This window comes from Aplysia californica, unplaced genomic scaffold (genome assembly GCF_000002075.1).
Source record: "Aplysia californica isolate F4 #8 unplaced genomic scaffold, AplCal3.0 scaffold00010, whole genome shotgun sequence".
Lineage (NCBI taxonomy): Eukaryota > Metazoa > Mollusca > Gastropoda > Aplysiida > Aplysiidae > Aplysia > Aplysia californica.
Genome location: NW_004797280.1, coordinates 2,621,264 through 2,635,135, shown reverse-complemented (window position 1 = coordinate 2,635,135; position 13,872 = coordinate 2,621,264). Strand labels below are relative to the sequence as shown.

Below are 13,872 nucleotides of genomic sequence, written 5' to 3'. Positions count from 1 at the left end.
GGGGGGGGGGGGGGGTTGGAGTAACGGTACCAAAGACCGAGCAACGCGAGGCGCACACTAAACACAAGTGCAAACTTTGTTGTAGCATCCTTGTAAGGCCTGTTTAAGGCCACTTGTTGGGGAAAATGGAAAGGCGAGGCACTGACTCGCTGACCGTGGCCCTTGTCAGCGACAGACTGAGAATGGGATGGGGAAAGGGAGTGAGCGATCGGGAGTGGGGGTAGGGAGGGGGTGCCCAGCATGTGAGACGCTCACGTCTGTGAGGTACTGCACTGTGTTGGAGACTACACGTGTAGGCCCTACAAGACCTACTATTATTTTAGTACCTAGTCTGCCAAATAGGCTAGATCTACTTGGCAGGCATGCGGACTTAATGAAGAACTAATGCTTTGACCGTTAGTGTGGTTTTTTCTCCCATTTATGTTCGTGGGCTTTGCCAGGTACCCAGGAAGCATGTCGATAAAGCAGAGTGGGCCCAAAAAAAAGTCTATATAAGAGGAATTGTTTAGTGAAGATATTGAAGGAAAAATTTTGTAATTGGAAAATATGTCGATACGTCAAAATGTTGATATATCGGCTGTCAATAAAAGTGGATTAAACTGTAGTATCGTAGGCTACATGTCAAGACGCTGTACAATGGGGTTTTTTATGCAAGGGGGAGGTGAGAAGTGGCCCTTTGTACATGTGACTGCCTTGTACTGGTTCGTAGAACAGGTTCTGTATTAGGATTGGTAGTTAATTTAGCAGCCCCCCCCCCTCTGATATCTCTCTCTCTCTCTCTCTCTCTCTCTCTCTCTCTCTCTCTCTCTCTCTCTCTCTCTCTCTCTCAATCGGAGGTGGTCTTTAAAAGGTGGGTAATCAGTCCCTCCGTCTTCAAGAAAGTTAACATGAAAAGCATGACTTGTACCTCAGTACTTACTTTTTTCAAGTTGTAAATTATCTGCAATTCTATCTGCTGTTGATGTATCGATTCCCCACTCATTCTCTTCGTTTGTAGCCATTTTGACGCTTTCCTGAAACTAAGGAGTTAAAAAGACAAACCTAAGGATACGAACAAAACTAGAAATTTATTGTTGTGTCGTTCAGTCGTCAAACTAAAATCTCTAATAGGCAAATTAAGACTAAAAATATATAAATGATTATTTAAAACTTATGGCAACTTGACATGAAAAAACAAAAAAGCTCTAAAAATGTAAACGCTTATTATTTTAATATTCATAATCTATTCCACTAACTTCTAAGGTCCTTGGGCAAAGCCCAGCCAAAGGTCAGCGGCTAAAGTTCAAAGGTTAGAGGTGAAAAGACGTACACATACACCATCTCTCACAGACCCACAGGCCAGCTTATCTCAGATTTTGTTATCGTAAGTGGCCCTCAGAAAGTGTAACCAAATCACCCCCCGACTGCCCGTGTCCTACTTCACCGTATCTCTGACGGTCAGCAGTTGACAGTGAAGGCTACATGTTCTCGCTGTGTAGTAAGGCTGTGTCACGCAAAGTACCAGTTACAAGTGTTGCTTCCAAGTTGCTCCGGCTCCGGTGTCTCAGCACAATGCGATTTGTACAGTTTGATTTCAACGGCCGTAATGGGCTTGGAGTGGAACTTTCTGACGGTGGGAACATCGTGGATCTCTCCGGCAATGATTCCTCAATACCTTCCAACATGAGAGAATTTATTGGAGGAGGGCAAACACTTATTCAGAAAGCCGCCAAGTAAGTAAAGTGTGGCAGTAGGCTTGCAGTTACTTTACAAGTACAAGAACTTACAACATTATAAATAAAAATAGATTATATCATGCATGAATTTATACAATGTTTCCTTCTATAATCCAAGCCCATGACAGACTTTTATCCTGACCAGCTCTATTCAGACTCGAGTCTAATTAAGATTATTTATCTATTTGCCGGGTCCGAGTGGGTTTATCTGTTCGGTCGGGTCCGGAAAAAATGTTTTATTTAATCTGACGGGACTTTACACCACCACTTCAGCATCATCATTACTTCCACCACCTTGTCTTTCCACATATTTAATTTCATTTTGTTGTGAGTTATAGTTTTTCTCCTGTAATTAATTATTTTTTAAATCACATTCGTACAAAGTGAACAGCCGTGACCTCCTCCCAACACCTCTTCCCTCAGCAAGCCGAGAGTGCGTGATAGCTAGGCGCAGTCTCATTGGTCAACATAATTAACTTTGACCCAGGCAAGGTGCGTCAACGAACATCAACTTGGTTGTTCTGTTGCCTATAATCGAAAAAATTTTCATAAATGCTGGAAGTACTTAGTTTAGGAACAAGGGTCGGAAGTCCGAACGGATGTCATGCTGGACTCAATTCAGAGTCCCGTCTTACAGATAAGACTGTATATATATGACTGTGTTTATATAAACGGATCAATAGCCATCATATAAATAAATAATGGGTCTTAATTCTTAAAATGACTTACATGTATTTATTTCCTAGCTTATGCAGTTCTGTGGTGGAAAAGACTGAATTTTTCTCAATATCTCCCCAGGGCTGTTGAGAGTGGTGAAAATGTCTTACAGAGAAGTCAGGTGAAGCTGCTTGCCCCAATCCTCAACCCTGATAAACTGCTATGCATTGGAATGAACTATGTTGATCACTGTGCGGAGCAGAATCTACCAGTACCAACTGAACCTATTGTATTCAGCAAATTCAACAGTTCTATCACTGGCCCAACTGATGATGTTCCTTATCCTGATGAGACAAAGGTATTATATTGGTTTGGGTTCTTTGGGTTGTTTTTTTCCCAAGTTAATGATTTATTACATGTATATATATGATTTATAATTATTCATGATTTATTAATTTTTTAAAGTCAAATTAATGATGATACTGTACCCTCTGTGTATGTCATGTACCATACTTCGAGTTGTGATTAAGCTGACTTTGCACTTTTTGATTCCTGCACATGAAATGATTCAAATTTGATTTTGAAGATAATTTATCTCTTTTTCCCTGTACCAGTTCTGAAAGATGGTACTGATCTGAAGTTTACAGTTCAGGTTTCGAATTTAATGCCATCAGTAGTTAAAATGTAAGAGAAGCAAAGTATAACAGATTTCAAATATAAATCATCTGAGGGAAGGTTACGCACACTTATTCTGCGTCACTTCAGCTTATTTGAAACTGATTTATAAAACTGAATTCATCAAAGGAAAGTTATAAATGTTAAACATCTTGATTCTGAACTGTTTTATAAAAATCAACTTTGCGGTTTAATTCTATTTTGCAGATGGTTGCGGAGAACCTACTTCCTTTCTCTCCCTTTGTTGTTGTCTATCATTCTTGCTTTTTTTGTAAGACAATTGTTACGTTGACTTCTCATTACCTGGTACTCAAGCTAAATGATTCTCTTTTGTATCATTTTTGAATATGTGCTAAATGCTTAGATTTTTCATCTATTATCTATTTGTGGTGGCCGAATTTTGCTATTCAAATGGCTTTTTAATGGCTGCATCGGTCGACATGCGGTTTTTGATGAAAGATTCTTTAAAATATTCTCCAGATCATGACGCCCTTCGTTTTTTCAGTTTTGAGACAGTTTTGCGGCAAAAAGCTAAATTTCTTTATTTTGCTGATCGTTTTTGTAGGCCGACGCTTCTGTCTCTGTAATTTTAGAAAACCTGGAAGTGATATTTCGCGAGGCGCATTTTTGTTTTGAGAGTATAGATCTAGACTTTCTATTTTTTTGCATCTCTCAAGATTTATTGCCCCATTCCAGTAGAGTGTAAATATAGTAGGTTAATGACTTTTAGTTGATATTAAAGCACCGATCATTCCTTTCATCGAAAGGGGGCCCAGCTAGTATATATATATATATATATATGTGTGTGTGTGTGTGTGTGTGTGTGTGTGTGTGTGTGTGCATGTTTCCCTTGGAGTTTGAACCTCTAGAGTAGCAGTTGGCTGATTTACAATACAAGATGAATCTTTACTGCTTTACTGATGTGTTTCGGTAGTGCAATAGCCTACTGCTTTTTTTTTGGGGGGGGGGGTTGTTTTTGTTTACTATCTGGCTGTCTTTTTAGCTTTTGCCCTTCAACACTACTTTGTCACACTTTATGCCAGATCATAATTATATAAATGGAAGTTGGGATGTTTGTTTGTTTTTTTGCGTAAAATGGAATTGGCATGCAGAATGTGCATTTAGGTTAAACAAGCATACTCTACTTGTTATGGTGCAGTGAAGAGGCTACCCTATGATTGAATGTAGGGCTACTGCCTTTGTGTTCATGTTCCCATGTCAATTTGAACTGGAAAGCGTGATGTAAGGGGAGTTCTTATTTGTCGGGGGGGAAAATGTACAATTGTAAATCTTTTTTTTTTCATTTTCTTTTCTCACTCGTGAAGGAACTTGATTGGGAAGTTGAACTGGCTATTGTGATTGGAAAAGAAGGGAAGAACATTTCGGTAAGCTTTTCATTGTCAATAGAGATTTAAAGTTGGAAAGTATTTTGTGGTTGTTAAATTTCTGATTTTATTTTTAATTCTTGTGGTTTTGCTTGTATTGAAAGCAGCCTCATACTCCTTTAACTTATCATCATCATCATGCTGGCTTGCTTTTCCAAATGAACTGAGAAGTAATGCATGATTTTCATTCCTTTGAGTAATTAGGCATCATCTTTTCTGGTTGACAGCAGGGCCATCTGCGTGGTACAGACAGGTATTTTAGGTGCTTCTGATTGATGTAGAAAAAAAGGTGAAGGAGTGGACTGAAGTGAATCGATTTTTGTCTTTTGTCTTGAGCTAAAAGCCTGAGACGCAAAGCCGAACTTTAGTGACCTTGCACAATGAATAAATATGTCTATATTTATTTATTTTAACCATTATTATTCTTTGTTGATTTTACTTGTTCATTTGTTTCGAGAGATGCTTAGGCATCATACTTTGTGTTGGGGCCATGTTCTTTCTGTAAATTTTGTCTTTATTTTGCCTTGCCATCTCTCTTTGACCATAATTCTTGGCCCTACTTCTGGAACAGCATAAACTATGGAATAGGAACTTACCATAGAGAATTGCCACCTTAATGTATTGTCATGTACCATTTTCTTTCATATGCTTGCTATTTATTTAAGCCATTGCTTTGTGGGAACATTCTTTTGCAATCAGGCTTTTCAAGTTCACTCTAGAGATGATACTATGTTAATGACAATCATTCATCATTTATTTGTAATTTAGTGATGTCTTTTGCTATTTTTACTCTTGCTAGAAGTAGAACTCCTTGCCTCAAACTATGGCCCTATCACCAGCACCTTGGTGTACTACTTTATTTCAGCTGAGCGTTCTTCACTTACTTTGCACCTCCCCCCCCCCCTTTAATCCAACCCCCTCCCCTTCCCATGTCCCACTCCTAAAGGCTGAGTTGCGAGAGCAGTAAAACCTTATTAAATTAACAACTCTTTAGGCTCTCTTGCACTGTATGAGCATACATAGTTTTATTAACAAAGCCGCTTTATATTTCAAACACAGGTAATATGTCTCTTTTTTATTTGGGGGTTTTCTTTTCAGAAAGAGGAAGCTATGCAGTATGTTTTTGGGTATACTGCAGCTCATGATGTTAGTGCCAGAGATTGGCAAATGCACCGAAACGGAGGTCAGTTTCTGATTGGGAAAAGCATGGATGGCTTCTGTCCACTAGGCCCTGCAATTGTCATGAAGGAAGATTTGAACGGTTTGTGTTTTTTTTCACCAATAATGTTTATTGTAACTAGGCCTACTTTTTGGAATATTACACCTATCAGCATATGAAGCTGAAAGAGCCATAGTAAGTTCATTAATGAAAATAATTCAGTTCACATACAAGTTTTGGCACTTTCAACACATGACAGATACTGTTGAATCAATGTAAAATTGCTTCCAGTGACCAAAGGCATGTTTGCCACTGTTTTGGGACTGCTTCTGGATGCATTTTTTTTGGTCCTTATAGGTATTATAAAGGGCTACGGTTTAATTAAAAGTATTTGTTTAAAAAAAGCAGTGAAGTTTTGTCCTTTTTAAATGTACAACATTGAACATCATGGGGACTGAGACAAGTTTTAACCTGGGACTGGTTTTCTTTTCTCTACTCACATGCGCTTTTCTCCTTACGTCAAACTTTTGTTTAGAAGTTTGAATAACGGTGTCACTTTGTCTGTCTATTGCAAGTGTTTTGATGCAAGATCTACGCAATGTAGAGCAGATATTTACAAAATGTTCTTTCTGTTATTCTCAGATCCGCACAATTTAAAAGTATGGACCCGTGTCAATGGTGTTACGAAGCAGGACAGTAGTACAAATCAGCTTGTGTTTAAGACTGAAGAACTAGTCGCTTTTCTTTCCAGGTTAGTGTACTATCACGTGTGAATACATCTATTTTCACCATGAAAAATCTTTTGGGCTTCAGCATCTGTATGGAATTGGTTCCAAACTGTGGAGAAAAAAAATCATGATGGATACTCAAATCTTTTATGAAAAAATAACATGCACTTTTGGCACCAGTTGTCTGGATGCACTTGCTTGTACTGTACTGCTATACTTTGAATTATCACTGCATAACATTTAATGCCTTATTCAAAGTAAATACTTCTTCTTTGGTAATTATACTTTTGTTAATTAATTCAAATGACAATGAAAAAGTCTATGCAGATTCCCTGTCAACATGGAAATCTGAGTCATGGCTATACAGTCGAACCTGCCATGACGGATGGACACTTTCCATTTGCCCCCTTGCGTTTTTTCTATATATAATTTAACTATGTAAAACGAGCACCTGTCCAACGCGGCCACTATCGCGCCCTATTATTTTATCAACCCACGGTCAAATTTACCTGCATCAGACGGCCAGGTGTGGTCACTCATTGCCCGATGCTTTGTCATAAATTTTTAATTGGTCCTTAATGCTTTGGACGGGCGTCATAATCCATTCACCTGTCATTATTGTTAATCACTCCAATGAATGTTTTTCCAAGTTGACCAATGGGCAAAAATAAATTTTCAACTGCTGGTGAGGGAAGCATGTGATCCGTAGTAACCTATAAGCTCTGCCCACAACTCATGCACAAATCGCATGTGAGGTGACTAGTGACTGTTATGTTTACCTAATGTCGAACAAAGTGACAATGGACGTTGACATGAACTTGCAACAGAAGCGTCGCTTGTTCTCCGAGTGGTGGTGACCCAGTGTTTGCTTTACCACGGCCCTCTGTCTTCATCGTCTTACACATTTCATTTGTTTTACCCTTGCACAAAATTAGCAACAAAAAAAAGGCTTACCAAAAAACAAACCCTCAAAACAGCAACAACAAAAAACCCTACTTACACCCCTCCCCCCTCCCCACCCATTTTCCATTTTTCAAAAGAAAAAAAAAAACCTTTTGAATTTGCCCTACGGCAGTCCAAAGCCTGAGATCAGCCCCGGTTTGGACCTCCGAGGAGAATGGTTTGCTTTCTTCATTTAATCAGTCCTGCCTAAAATGGCCACCTGTGTTATATGGCCACTTTTCTCCTTGACAATGGTTGGCCATTTTACACAGGTTTGACTGTACTGTATATATGTACTCATGGTGCTAGAATTTTAAAATCTCAGTTGTTTGATGCTCTAGATGCTGATTCTTCTTACTTTGTTGTAATAAAGTGCGTTTAATTTTATTTCATCATTTCATTGTGTGCTTACTCCCTATGTAAGATCTTTTTTGTATGTTTGAGTAATGGTTGCAGAACATCATTTGCATCTGAAACTGCTTCTTTCTTCACAGATTTTTCACCCTGAAACCAGGCGACACAATCCTAACTGGCACTCCTCCTGGCGTCGGTGTTTTCCGCAAGCCACCAGAGTTCCTCAAGGTAGTGCAAGAATGATACCAATAGCAAATAACATTTTAAAAATTAATTTGTAGTTGTAGCATGTTGTGTTTCACACCTCATCTTTCACGCACACTGCTTCTTTTGCTCCGCCATGGCCCAATCTATACTGCAACTTTTTCTAGACCTAACTTTGCAGAATGATGACAAGCTGTGCAACGCGTAAAATCTCTGTTGAAGAAGAGCGCACTGTCACACATGGCACCAATACCAAATAGGCCTGTGTGCCTTCACGTGACCGCAGACTCTTCCTCACATAACTGAAATATATTCTGTCTTCATCTACTGCTGAACACTTTATGACTTGTGGCCACATCGTTCTTCATCGTGATCATCTGACTCTTTTCCCTTAGTATTGGATATATGGGCTGCCAATAAGGAATTGTCGCCTATCTCTGTTCTGGATGATCTTCTTTACCTCAAGTCAGCTGTTCCTCATATGTCTGAGATATGCCTCCAGATCTAGTTCTGAGATGGATCTCAACCCTCCTCTCTTCCACCTACCGTAAAGATTTCTTTGTTAGGTCTTGTCACATTGTGGACTGTCTTGGCCCTGTCATTGCTCTACACTAGTCTACACCATTACCTTTGGCTTATAGAGAGGTCATTGACCTTCACTCAAACTGTGTCCACTCTCTCTCTCTTTCTCTTATTATGGATACAGTCCGTGCCGGCTTTAAGCACGTTTCGGACTCAAGCACGCTAAACGGCTCTTACCAAATTTTTGCTATATAAATTACACGCCTTTAAACACGGCAACTTCGGCTTCAGGCACGTTTCATTTAATAGACAGTCAATACTTTTATAATGACCCATCGAAGTTCGAACACAGTCTAAACCGCAGCAGTGAGTGTGTTAAGAGAAACACAAAGAATGCAATTGACCGAGACACACACTGACACACGCGGAGAGGAAGACAGAGAGATGCACACAGCCGCGCGCATGGATATAGGATCAAAGCTACACACAGACAAAACAAAAATACAAAGAGAGTCGTGGTGACGAGAAAGGGAGGCTGGCTGCGATTTCACCTTTGACCCTCGCTATCCATTAATCCTGATTGTGTATCACGCGCGAGATGGGATGAAGGCGGTGGTAGTGGTATGAATGTGGCACAGCGGGCAGTGGTACGCACAGGCAGTGTGTAGGCTTAGCGTGCTGTATCGTGACTGGCCGTCTAAATTCATTTTTCATTTCCCATTTGACCACCAAAAAAAACAAGAAACAAGCAAACAAAAACTACCATGGCGGTATAGGCCTACTTACAATTTAAAGGGAAATAGCACAGGAAATTTTCTAGATGAAAATCTCTGGTTTATGTCTACTTTGCACTCAAGCACGCTTCGGCATTAAGGACGCTTACGCTTTCTCCCGATGACCATGCTTAAAGCTGGCATGGACTGTACTTTGGCAAATGAAATTTGCGGTCGTGATTAATTAGATCTACTGTCTACCCTCGCTGATGCTAATTCTTGTCACTGTGTATGAATTATTTACGTTAAATGAGTGGGTTGAATATATAAGAATATAATAAGAAAAAAGTTGGGACCTGAAAATCTGTTCGAAATATGTTTTTTATTCTATGTGCATGTTTGTTGTGTGTGTGCTAGACACTATTATGTAGTTGTTGTTTTCTCCAAAATAATTTGAAATAGAATTTTGCGTTATAATAAGGCAAGGGTGATACCAATAATGTAATAAAGATGTCTGCGGATAGATAGATGAGAGAATCTTTTTAGCCCTCTTGACACATAATTTCAGGGATGGGACTTCATACTCTATGTGCCAATGGACAGGCACTTTATCATCTATATAAAATCTTTAATTACAATTTAAAAGTAGGAATTGAATTAACATTGGTGTTTGGTTACATTTGCTCTTTTCCTCTTGATTGTACGGAAGACCTGGGAACGTTTCACATTTGAAATTATGGGGACACAGCCAACAGTCGGCAGAAGTGGATTTTAACTAATCAATCTATCTATATTCTTAACCTAAGCGACTATAAACTGAACCCAAAATGCATATATATATTATATATACATTAGTGTGGTATAGCGGGCATACTTCATGTCAAATATAGACCCAATTGTCCAACTTCTTGTAAATTTATAGTGAAATTCCTTCATAAGGAAAAGATTTCCGTGTCCAGTTCATTTAACTTTGTGTACTAGACTGTATTATGCTGTATATATACCCAATGAGATTTTTTAATCGAAACATTTTCACTTCAGTAAATTTATTTAGAAGTTCCATACATATTGCCTTGGTACTTGAAACATGGGTGTTTCAGGTTCATTTGAAGTTGAGAATGCAGTTGTGTATGAAAGGAAGTGCTGGTATTGGAGTAAAATGTAATAGTCGTTATATACTTAAAAGCAAATATTTAAAATATCAATGCATTTTGTCTCATTTCAGAGAGGAGATGTTGTGGAAGTTGGCATTGAAAATATTGGGACTCTGACCAACAAAATTGTTTGAATGCAAAACTGACTGGATGTTTGGACACAGACACTGCAATCAAGCTAAAAGAAGAGTTCAGTTTCTCTAGCTTTTTTTAAGAATTCTTATTGCATCGAATGTTGCTATGGGAATACCATAGGACTTAAATGCTATCCATTATGCTGTATTAGCTATTCAGATTTTTTTTTCAAAATTACTATGTCTGCTGATACCATTAAATTTGACTTTTGCTTAATTATGTGTAAAGTCCATTATTTCCTATGCCAGAGGACTTAAGACTCATTACTTTCACTGATTAAGTACTGTAATATGCACTTAGTGGAGACAGAACTAATTCGTTTGCATGTGAGTGTGAGACACCTGTTTTTATTTTATATATATATATATTTGTTTGTTTTTTTAACTGTATCAAACTATCATTGATACTTTTGATTTAGATTTGCACAGTCAAGGAACAAATTTAGATAAACTTGCTTAGTTTTGAGGGAGGGTGGTTGTCTTAAAATTTATGAAAGCAAATTTGGACACTACTTGGAACATTTTTCACAGAAAAGGACAAGTCCACTTGATCAATAAAGTAGATCTATTTTTATTGTATGAAATGTATGAAATGTTTCAAATTCAGACGTTACTTATGCAGTATTATTAAAAAAGATAACTGAAAAGTGTTTTTGTCTGATTCTTACTTCTATTGTTTGTTCCGGGCATATGTGTAGGCGCCAAGAGAAAGGTACCTAAAGTCGCCCCAGATGTTTCGAGCTACAGGCTGACTGATAATGACAAAAATAACTTTTTTGACCAAAATGTGTTTCCATTTTTTTTAAATGATAGATCTAGATCCACCATTTTTTTTACAATGTGCTCCAAAGGTTTTCACCTATTTGACATCTAAATATTTTATTTAAATTATTTTGAGGTTAGGGTATAATAAAAACAAATAATGAAAACTGCTATTATAAGGTGTTAAACTCTATTCTTGAAGCACGTTTTCTCTTCCCTGCTATGTTTTACCATTGAATTCCATTCAGGATATTGATGTCAACTGAATGCCAAATTGGAAATGAATTTTCCAAGAATGAATACATTTAAAAAGTCATTTTTTCTTAAAATTTGTATGTGTTCTCACGTTTGTTAAACTTAAAATCTCATTTTCTCAAAATAGTCAAAATTATACAGGTATTTTTATACCCTACCTTGCAAAATGTGCAGTATCTCAAAAACTACTTGAGATATCTTAAAAATTCAAAGACCCCTGTGTTCGGCATTGAATTTCCTTTAAAGGTACAAGTCTTAACTTAAAATGGTCAAAATCCGGACTTTTGGTACCTTTCTTTATTTTAGGCACACACACATTACTCTTACACTAAACAGCTGATATGTGTCACAACAGGGTGGTATCAAGCACTAATCAATTTTTTAGCATGTTAAGTTATTGGTATCATTTTTAACATGGTCATTTATCTTGCTTTTGCTGAAAAGAATACACTTCTGACTTGAATAGAAGTTGAGATATCTGCAATTGAAGGAGGTGGGGTTGTCATAGGTAAAATTAGCAGGAAAATGGTTGCCAAAGTTTGGTGACTTCCTTTTAGCTCTAGTTTTAGAGATTGTAAATTTATACTTTTTGTGCCTTCAATCAAATGTTTTTCAGTAAAATCCACACTTAAATTTTTATTAAATTCACATTAAAAAAAGGTTTTGAGCTTTTAAAAAAATTCGATAAAAATTGCTCAATGGGTGAAAAATGTTGCTTTTTTTATATTTCTTTATTTTGATGAGCACCTGATTTCACCATGATGTAACACATATTATTATAATTAATATGTGTATAGACAACATGCTCTGCAGCCAATCAGAAGAGGCACATGTCTGAATAGGCAAGCAAAAATTAAGTTTTGGAAGCAATATACAATTCTGCTCATCATGGGCAAAAACACAGTCCAGCTGTGGTACAGTGGAGTCCACTTATAACGAGTCCGGAAAAAATGAGAAGTCTGTTATAAAGGCGCTATTCTAAAACCCCATTTTTTTCTCCTTTTTACCTTTGTATACAAAATACTGCTATAGCGCTATCAGACACACTTGTGAGTCGGTTATAGCGGAATATTGCTGCTGCTGTGCACATGGCATAGGCCAATTATACATAATGCAAGACCTTGCCAGTTGAGAAACTTGTTGCTGATCTTTCGAAACAAAGAATAGGAGAGCCCATGTGCGTCAACAATGAAGGCCGGAGCAACTGAGTAGGGAGGGTGTGGCATGTGCAGACAAGCAGAACGCATTGCGTGATAGGCCAGTTTAGATTATCAAGGCCTGCCATGCCTCTCACTTCTCCGATGCGGGGATGGAGAGGTCACAGCAATGTGATGGACGGAGCGAATGTGTGACGTGCGCAAGCAGACAGAAAGCACCACAGGGTGGGGTGGGGGGAAAACACAGCAGGCAAGTTAGCCCAGAACCCTTTCTTTCTGATCGCCAACGCCGAGCTGTCAGTCCACATCGCTAGATCTAGCGCTAGAAAAACCTGATTCGATTTTTGATCAAGTAAGACCTAGAGGTCATGTTGAAACAAAATCATTATCGGGGGAGATAGCAAAAGAAAAAACAGAACACCAAACTAATAGATTAGGCCTACTTTACAGTTTCCCTTGAATTTATTACTGGATCCCTTATAGCGAGAATCCTGCTATAACGGACATTTTGCTTCGGTCCACTCCCTCTCGTTATAACAGGATTCCACTGTAGTAATGTCTAGGGTTAAGTTTCCAGCAGTTCTACGTATGACATTGTATCCATGTCATTTTTCTTCCTCTTAGTTCACCCAGCTTCAAAATAGTACTTGGGTAATCAATGAAAATGTGGACACATAAAATAATATCATATGGTTTCTCAAGTAGAAGATGGTGTCAAAATATTTTTAATCAGACATTCTAAATACAAAAGGTAGCAGATGCTACTTGGAAGAAAGGACACTTTAAAATAAAAAATTATAAACATTGAAATTTCTAGTTTCACTATTTTGTGATATCGTCTCAGAGATGTACAGCCTGCTTTGTTTTGAAATTGATTACAACAGATGATTCAGACTTAGAATTTGGGTCGATCAGTAAAAGTGACAATGAAGATAATTATGCTAAATGTTTCTTGTCTTGGATCACTGGGTCTTCTTTGCTTACTTACTTCTATATATTTATATATATAGGTCTTTGTGTAGTTTTTTTGTGTGTGTCTGTCATTATTGAAAAGTGTTTTTCTCCCTTCATTTTGAATTGTTCTTTATAATTTTTACTTATCAAAAACTTGTTTTGAATTGATAGCAAAAGGTAGGCCTACATAATTAATGTCTTTTCTCAAAGTTTCAATGTTTATTTTTATATTGATCCTTGTTGTCATTACTTTTTTTTCATATTTAAGAAAAAAACCCATAAATCCGAACATGTACATGCAACAACAAAGGGGCAGAGCCATATTAAAGGTCTGTGAGTCAACAAGTGGGAGACAAAACTAAAAAGTTAAAAGTTCCAGTGTAATAATAGCGGAATGGTCAG

General features: G+C 37.7%; 2 protein-coding genes across 2 annotated transcripts in view; one reads left to right on the top strand and one right to left on the bottom strand.

Moving 5' to 3' along the window:
* Window positions 1-1,198, bottom strand: part of LOC101862623 (leucine-rich repeat-containing protein 46) — a 12,621-nt gene extending 11,423 nt beyond the window's left edge. The window contains exon 1 of the mRNA XM_005089946.3: window positions 920-1,198. Within this exon, the coding sequence (XP_005090003.1) occupies window positions 920-1,001 (82 nt within the window). The 5' untranslated portion in view covers window positions 1,002-1,198. The remainder of the gene's footprint in view (window positions 1-919) is intronic.
* An 86-nt stretch (window positions 1,199-1,284) lies between these two features.
* On the top strand, window positions 1,285-10,989 carry LOC101856306 (fumarylacetoacetate hydrolase domain-containing protein 2). Its single transcript, XM_005089917.3, has 7 exons — window positions 1,285-1,712; window positions 2,514-2,730; window positions 4,373-4,432; window positions 5,531-5,693; window positions 6,234-6,342; window positions 7,756-7,843; window positions 10,280-10,989. The coding sequence occupies exons 1-7, from the start codon at window positions 1,462-1,464 to the stop codon at window positions 10,340-10,342; spliced, it is 951 nt and encodes a 316-aa protein (XP_005089974.1). The 5' UTR covers window positions 1,285-1,461; the 3' UTR covers window positions 10,343-10,989.
* Window positions 10,990-13,872: the final 2,883 nt, after the last annotated feature.